Source organism: Ylistrum balloti, unplaced genomic scaffold (assembly GCF_031769215.1).
Source record: "Ylistrum balloti isolate Yb309-2 unplaced genomic scaffold, AGI_CSIRO_Ybal_v1 Utg369640, whole genome shotgun sequence".
NCBI lineage: Eukaryota > Metazoa > Mollusca > Bivalvia > Pectinida > Pectinidae > Ylistrum > Ylistrum balloti.
In genome coordinates this window covers 2,448,240-2,457,457 of record NW_026781901.1, presented here as the reverse complement: position 1 = coordinate 2,457,457, position 9,218 = coordinate 2,448,240, and the positions used below count along the sequence as shown (strand labels likewise).

The following is a 9,218-nucleotide window of genomic DNA, read 5'->3' as shown; positions in this document are numbered from 1 at the left end:
AATATCTGGGTCTTTAGAAGAAGATTTCTGAAGTTTCAGTCAATTTGATCCCTTTTGGCCCAGCCCTCTAACAACTGGAAATCGGATGGACTGTCATAAAACTTCTTACAAAATTTGATTACCTTATAGCTGCCTGTATTAACAAGCACCCTATGATAAGAATTCTAACCAAAACTGAAGTAAAAGAATTTATGTTCTAAAATATATTATTCATAAACTATTACCATATTTTCCAGATTATAATAAGCCGCCCCTTTTTTTCTTGTGAGTCAGGCACGTGGCAAGATGAAATCAAAAATAAGAAGAATGGAAAGCGTACCAGTACACCAGTAGGAGACAGTATATTGCTATAACCTAAGAGGCCGCTGGTCAGCAGTTTTATTATCTATCATTACTGTGCTGACTGTGATTACACGGCACCTGTCATAAGTTTCTCGCCCTGTAAAACCTCTAACATTGTTGGAGTAGAGACGGCACTGAGGTTTTTTCATGATTACCTACCCATCACATGTCATTTGCAATCGTATGCAGGATGATTTGAAGATTGAAATAAAAATATCATTCTCGTGGATTTCATTAATCATATCTTTCAACATAAATTAAAATGATATCTTCTGGGCTTTCGCGGTTACTTCAAAGCCATAGCAGAAGTTTACACTAGCCTTTTGCATCCTGGGATCAATAGGTCATTGGTTATAGGTCAAATTCTAGAACGACCGCCATGCTTGTTTATGATATGATAGCTTTGTGTTGTTCTTTCTTTCTATACAATCAAACTACTGTCTGATGATTATAATTCTAACAAAGATTAAATAATTTCTGTCTCTGGAAAAGCTTTTTGAAATAGAAGCGATTTTTGCCCCTTTTGGCCATGTCGTTCAGGTCCCTAAGTGGTTGGAATATTAAATTGTCATTGCCCATGGAATATTTCTGGAAACTTTTATTGAAATCACTGCTGCGCTTTTCCAGAAGCAAGAAATGTGAAAATATTGACAGACAACTTCACATGATGACACATGACTCAGTAGGCCGAAAAAAATTGGCAACATTAGCAATTTAATCTTTCATGACAACCTGTAAGTATGATTTTCTGGCGATAAAAAAGAGGTTATCAGTAATGTTTTGATCTTTCTGAGTATTGTAAGTCTGTCCATGCATCCCTAAACACAGTCCAACACATACTGATAGTTTCATTTTTAATGAGGCTACAGTCTAGTGGAGAAATTCCGTTAAAGGGGACATTACAAGCTATCAGCTGATACACAAGGGAGTATACTATCACTGATCAGGCACTTAAACAGCACCATACATAATTCACTGACACCATTATCATTACAGATATTTAAAGTTACATAGCTTTGTTATATCAGTGTTACAAGTCAATTTCAGGGCCAACATAAACCAAAAAAGGGTCCCCGGGGCCTTAACCGTCACCAGAGTCCTATAAACACTATTGTTCTTGTAACAAAAATCATAAAAATCATCTTGTTAACAAAGAAAGACGTTAGTGTAAAATTTGCTTAATATTAATTGACCTTCCATGTTAAGGATTTTAACCAACTCAAAAATTCAGCTTTCCTGCAAAACCTATCATTAGATGTACTCACAGGGAAATACATGACCTTGGGGCCATGGAATTCGCTATTTTGGTTAAGCCTTATGGCCCTTCTAACCATATTTGATTCTACTTTTTCTGAAACTTCTGCAGAAAATTGTTTAAATATGAGTCAACCTTACCAATATCACGACCCACAGGGGGTTAGCCAGTGTCAATATACACGTACCATCAAGGTATCATCATACGATAATGTTCAAAAACATAAATTTTCTATACAAAGTGAATTAACTTAACCCTCTCCCCAACGGGAAATGTAAGACCTTGGGATCACTAATTTTTTCAGTAAAGCACCTTAACATTCGCCCATGCAAGATCATTTGATTCTACCATATCTGGATGTTGAAGAAAAAATTTGAAATTTACCCCTTTTGATCCCACTCATCAACTCCTGGGTCATTCATTGTCACTGTGTGCATGGCATCAAACTGAGATTTTATGTTGTTCTGAACAAGTTAGAATTATTCCCCATGAAAAATAAACAAAACATGTTCAAAAATCTAATTTTCCTTTGTAAACTACAGTAAACATATTGAAAATTTCATTCACAACATTTTTTATGCCAACCATAGCAAACATCTTGAATATTTCATATCTGGTTGGTGAAAAAAATCTTTGAAATTTGAGTCAATGAGACTCGTTTTTATCCTTCCCCTCCAGTCGCACAGGGGTGGGAACCATATAATTCACCTTTGGCCATGGAGGGTTTCTGCAAAATTTAATTGAAATCAGTTGACTAGTTTTCCAGAAGAAGCCAAAGATGCTAATGACACATGACAAAAGAAAATCACAATAGGTCACCATGAGCCTCGGTTAACTTGAATACTCAACCACACCTCACCTGCACTGTAACAGATCAACAAGTGTTAATTGTAACGGGGACTGTTACATATGTCTCCCAAAACACCTTGCAGTTGTAATTGATGTACATAGTGTTAAATCAAGATTGATCAGAAATGTGATAAAAACTGAACAATACTTGAATTTCACCATATTAGTTATCTGTGTAGGGCAATAATTTTGTCCAATAAGAAAACAAAGATCAGCATTGTATTTGTCGCCTCAGACAACACCTACGTTAAGATATTCATAAATAATCAGACGATAAGGAAATTTCAACCAATCAGAAGATCGACCCTTATTTTGTTAAATGAGAAAATGGGATCCATTATTGTGTTACTGGTGGTCCAACAATATCTATATTTCACCCAATCAGAAGCAACTATGTGGTAGCCATCTTGTCCAATAAGAAACCAAATGTCACCATTTTGTTTCTGGTGGAAAACCACATGTTGATACCAATTTTAATGGAAATCGGATAATATCAAAAATTCAACCACTATGTAGGAGCCAACTTGTCAAATCATAAACCAAACTGTATTTCTGGTGTAAAATTACACCTAGACATCAAAATTTGGCCCAACTTTGACAATAAGGCCATGGTTGACTGGTCAAAAAAAGAAAAAAGCTCCTCTCATACACGAACACTCATGTAAAGTGTCGTTAATTTCATCAAGTAATTTTTGAGAAGCATGTCGGAAACCTCACCATCAGAAAAAAATTGGAAGAAATGAGAATAATCAAGTTATTATACAACCATACTAATTTTCATGATAATGCCTGAGCTACTATACAACAACTGAGCTGAGTATATATTGACTAAATCAGATGGGACAGGGTTTACTTGCTGAAATACTCTCTTAAATTCCAATGCACTCTGTCTGTCTAGGTTGCCATTTGGTTGAAAACATCATATACTAGAACATAAAGGCTTTTGAAAGAGTCAGTATTGCAAAGCATCTTAATGGCCTGAAAGTTACTACAGAAATTTATTGACTACTTTTTTCTTTTGTAGCAATCTACTACCGGATTATTTATCATTTAGCTACTGTACTCTGAAGTAAACAGTCGAAAAATTAAACAAGGAACTTAGTTATGACTAGGGGTTCAAAGCTCTGCTTTTACTCTTGTGATACAAAATCATTTATAGTACCAAAATTGTTTGCCAGCATGCAGGTGTTTTGTTTTTGTTCTGTTTAATAACAACCACTGTATCACATGTCATCAGATCCCTTGACCTTTCTTTTGGATAATCAGATGAAAATGGTATCATTTCTTAGACAAGACTACATTTTTAATACACTAATATACAAAAACTCATGAACAACTAGCTTGTAATAATTATAAGAGATTCAGTGAAATCGATGAATCCTCCCAAAAATTTATTTTATTTGACACCAAATTTTAACAAAGGGCAATAATTCTGTAAAAGAAAAACGGTTGATGTATTCTTCACAGATCACCTATAGTAATACCATTCACATAACAGATCACCTACGGTAATACCATTCACACAACAGATCATCACAGTAATACCATTCACATAACAGATCACCTACAGTAATACCATTCACATAACAGATCACCTACAGTAATACCATTCACATAACAGGTCACCTACAGTAATACCATTCACATAACAGGTCACCTACAGTAATACCATTCACATAACAGATCATCACAGTAATACCATTCACATAACAGATCACCTACAGTAATAGCATTCACATAACAGGTCACCTACAGTAATACCATTCACATCACAGATCATCACAGTAATACCATTCACATAACAGATCACCACAGTAATACCATTCACATAACAGATCACCTACAGTAATACCATTCACATAACAGATCACCTACAGTAATACCATTCACATAACAGATCATCACAGTAATACCATTCACATAACAGATCACCTACAGTAATACCATTCACATAACAGGTCACCTACAGTAATACCATTCACATAACAGGTCACCTACAGTAATACCATTCACATAACCATAGTTGTCAACCCTCCCGATTTAGGCGGGAGCCTCCCGATTTTTCACCCCGTCTCCCGACTCCCGATCGTGAGTCTTAAAACAGCGATATCTCCCGATTTTGGGGAATCCCTCCCGCTTCTTTGAGAAAACTCCCGATTCTAACCAATAAGAATCAACTTGGAGTTCCTGATGACGTCATACGATTTTTAACCAATCAGAAAACAGACTGATCGTTTCTTCGTGAGTTTGGCTTCACCCACGCTTCCGCCATTTTGAGAACTTGGAAATTTATCATGGTCCTTTCTCCGCCAAAACCCAGTCCTAAACGTGGAAAATATGACACCAAGTACCAATTATCGTGGGAACAGGAATTTCCATGGGTTGGGAAAAGTTCGACAAGCCAGACAAATGCTTTTTGTAAGGTAAGATCGCTTGATTCACCTGTCCTGCTCCGACCTCGCACGTACGGTCAAAGTTGAGAGTTCATACTGTAATGCGATATTTGTTTACGTTTAGGCTTGTATGCATGGATTAAATTGATTTTACGTTAAAAGTCGACCATACATAGGCGATAAAGTCGTTAAGTAACGATGTTTTCTTATATTGTTTTCTGCATTTTGTTCTGCGAATGCATCGTTAAAATTATTCTACGGCCTACGTTTAAATAACGAGATCTTATGTGAAATCAGAGATTATATAAGAATGTAAGCAAAAAGGCCAAGATTACCTTCTTTATTACCACAGAAAGACACTTATATTTTTCTTTCATTTATTTCTGTGACAGACGGTATTGAAATATTTAGATTTGTCAATACACGGTTTTGTGAATTATGTTAAAGATTTGAATTATTTGAAAAAAAAAATCAATAAAAAATAATTTAAACAATTAATAATAATTGACTAGACAATATTTTTTTATTTTTATCCAGGTATGCAGAAGAAATTTTAGTGTCAGCCATGGAGGGAAGAATGATGTCAAAAAGCACGCAACAACAGCAATGCACAAGTCCAATGAAAAGGCAGAGAATACCTCCAAAATTTGCCATCCTTCTTCACAAAACAGACTGATGATCAAGCTGTTATCACTGCTGAATGCCTCTTTGCCAACTTCATCTGTGAACACAACCTGTCCTTCAACACCGCTGACCACTTCACAAAGCTATGTAAGCAGATGTTTCCAGACAGTAAAATTGCACAGAAGTTTCATTGTGGAAGGACCAAGACAACACAGATCATCAAGAGGTCACTTGCCCCGGTCTTGAAAGAAGAGGTTGTAGAGCACTGCCAGAGCCATCCATTTTCACTGAGCTGTGATGAAAGCAATGACCACAACGGTGAGAAGAGTTTAGCCATTCTTGTGCGATACTTCGACAAACTTGCCACAACAAAGTTTCTTGCCCTGCCGATATGTAACATTGGAACTGGACAGAACATCTTTCATCACCTCAATCAGGTCCTGACGGATTACAACATACCATGGAGAAACTGCATCAGCTTCATGTCAGACAACTGCAGTGTGATGACAGGACGTCATAACTCCGTCATCAGTCGCATTCGGGAGGTGCAACCAGATATATTTGACTTGGGGTGTGTGTGCCATTTGGCCAATTTGTGTACTGTGGCAGCTGTTAAAACCATACCATTGCCTGTTGAGGACCTTCTGATCGACATCTTCTACCACTTTCATCATAGTGCCAAGCGCAAAGAAGAATATAAGGAATTCCTGGACTTCCTTAATATTGAGCCAGCCAAGATCCTCAAGCACTGTTCAACCAGATGGCTTAGTCTTCAGAGAGCAGTTGAGCGAACTCTCCATCATTGGCCAGCCCTGAAGTCGTACTTCTTATCTCACGAAGATGTGGAGAAGCCTGGACGTGTCAAGAGATGTGCTGACCTGTTGTCTAACTCTGAGATGTTGCTCTACTTCCATTTCCTGCAATTTATTCTCCCCTTCCTTGTGGAATTCAACACCATGTTCCAGGCAGATGACACTCGTCTTCCATACCTGGGAAAGGAGATGCAACAACTCTTGAGGAAGCTGCTTGGAAAGTTTGTCTTGGCGAAGACGATAAGGGAAGCAGAGGATGTGACAGCCGTACCTTACAGAGACACCACTGTTCATCTGAAAGATCCATACCTAGCTGTTGGACTTTGCACTCGGGCTTACCTAAGTGAGCATGATGAAGACACTCAAGGAGTCACAGCAAGGTTCTTCAGCAGTGTGAGGAGATTTTACATAGCAGCTGTGGACAAGATGGTGAAGAAATTCCCATTTCATGACCCAGTCATCAACAAACTTCAGTTTCTTGTGCCTTCCTCACGGGATCATGTAAATCCAGCAGATGTTGTGGAGATAGGGAAGAGATTTCCTTCTGTCATTCAGGATGGTCAACTTGGCACCCTTGAGGAGGAATATAGAGAATTTCAGTTATGCCCGGATGCTGACTTGCCAAAGTGGGAGGATGGGAAAACACCTGTAGACAGTTTCTGGGGAGGGATTGCCAGCTGTAAGACTGCAGTAACCAGGTCCATGCGATTCCCCATTTTATACAAACTGGCCACATCATTGTGTACCCTGCCGAACAGCAACGCTGACTGTGAACGAGTGTTTTCAGTGCTACGGAAGGTACAAACGGACCAAAGATCACTTTTAGACCGGTCAACTTTGTCAGCTTTACTGACCTGCAAGCTGAACAGGGATGAGGACTGCTACAATTATAAGCCATCGACAACGACTTTAGCGACCGCGAAATCCACATGTGTTAGCTACAATAAGGAACTGTCATGTTCCCCCTCTATCTTCAGAGATTAGACTGAGTTTCTATGCGATAAAATTAAATTATTTAAATTAGTGACATGTTTCTAATGGTTTGGATGCAAGATTATATTGTGAGGTTGTTGTGATTGGTTTTTTTCTTTATGGAATTGTGTTCAGAGTCAGAGTGAGACCTCTATTTTGATATAATTTATTTCTACAAAAAAGCATCCATTATCAATGCAAGATTTGATTATTAAAAACATAAAAACCAATTGCACTTGTCTGGTTATTTAAAATTTTCCATCAGAAAGAAACAACATTTGATGCAAATAAATCACATTAATTTCTCAATTCTGTTGTAGAAGAATTGATCAAATTTGTTAAATGAAACAAATAGCTAAAACATCAAATGTTGTTATTTCTGTAGGTCTATACTAGAGTGATCTCAAATGCTTTGATTGGAACGTTTACTGTATTTACCCTGCAATAAGCCCAGGAAGCCAGTGTTTAGTGATATTGAACAATATGTGGGGGTGAGCTTGTTGCAGAATGCAGGGATAGTTTATGTAGGGCAGAGAATTTTTAAATCTCTGAAAAAGACATGGATGGGCTTATTATATGGCATGGGCTTATTGCAGGATAAAACAGAACTGGATTATGCAAATTCATGTTGATGTGGTTATTCCTGATAACGCGAAACTGAGCGACCGAGTTGAAAATGTCGTTCACGTACTTTTCTCCCCCATGAGAATTTCAAAAAGTTGGCAAGTATGCATAACAGATCACCACAGTAATACCATTCACATAACAGATCACCTACAGTAATACCATTCACATAACAGATCATCACAGTAATACCATTCACATAACAGATCACCTACAGTAATACCATTCACATAACAGATCACCTACAGTAATACCATTCACATAACAGATCACCTACAGTAATACCATTCACATAACAGGTCACCTACAGTAATACCATTCACATAACAGATCACCTACAGTAATACCATTCACATAACAGATCACCTACAGTAATAGCATTCACATAACAGGTCACCTACAGTAATACCATTCACATAACAGATCATCACAGTAATACCATTCACATAACAGATCACCACAGTAATACCATTCACATAACAGATCACCTACAGTAATACCATTCACATAACAGGTCATCTACAGTAGTACCATTCACATAACAGGTCACCTACAGTAGTACCATTCACATAACAGATCACCTATAGTAATACCATTCACATAACAGATCACCTACAGTAATACCATTCACATAACAGATCACCTACAGTAATACCATTCATATAACAGTGGAGTGAGGAGAGGGAGAGCATCCATTTTACAAACCAACACTACTACACCTTCCTTAGTTCCTACAAACAAACTCCAAATCACTCAATAATTAGTAAAAGAAATAGAACAAGAAGTAGCAAGCTATAGCAGTGATGTTCAGAGAATTGGAATGAAAGGCTACTGATAACAAATTCACTATCAGTAGGCTGGTAGTAGAGTATTATGACCAGCAGACATGCATTCATTTTCTCTCCTGGGAAATACCAACACTTAAGGCAGTACAACCGATAAAGTATCAAGGTCACCGTATATACAGTACCTATCTGGAGTCAAGGTCACTGCATATTAAGTAGCACTCTGTAGTCAAGGTACACACATATACACTACTTACCTGGAGTCAAGATCACCACATATAAAGTATTAATTTTGTAGTCATGGTCACCACATATACAGTACAAACCTGCCAATGTCATCATAGACACAGTACCAATCTGTAGTTCAAAGTCACAACTTACAGAACCAACCTGTTGTCAGGGTCACAACATATACAGTACAAACCAGCCAATGTCATCATAGACACAGTACCAATCTGTAGTTCAAAGTCACAACATACAGAACCAACCTGTTGTCAGGGTCACAACATATACAGTACAAACCAGCCAATGTCATCATAGACACAGTACCAATCTGTAGTTC

General features: G+C 37.6%; 1 protein-coding gene across 1 annotated transcript; it reads left to right on the top strand.

Annotated features, from left to right (window-relative positions):
• Positions 1–5,941: 5,941 nt before the first annotated feature.
• LOC132554086 (zinc finger protein 862-like) lies at positions 5,942–7,425 on the top strand. The gene has a single exon (XM_060218387.1). It carries the CDS (start codon positions 5,946–5,948, stop codon positions 7,257–7,259), a length of 1,314 nt encoding a protein of 437 aa, XP_060074370.1. The 5' UTR covers positions 5,942–5,945; the 3' UTR covers positions 7,260–7,425.
• The last annotated feature ends 1,793 nt before the right edge of the window (positions 7,426–9,218 follow it).

Excerpts from the sequence above, each read along its gene's own strand:
- LOC132554086 (XM_060218387.1), top strand. The coding sequence starts at position 5,946 with ATGTCAGACAACTGCAGTGTGATGACAGGACGTCATAACTCCGTCATC.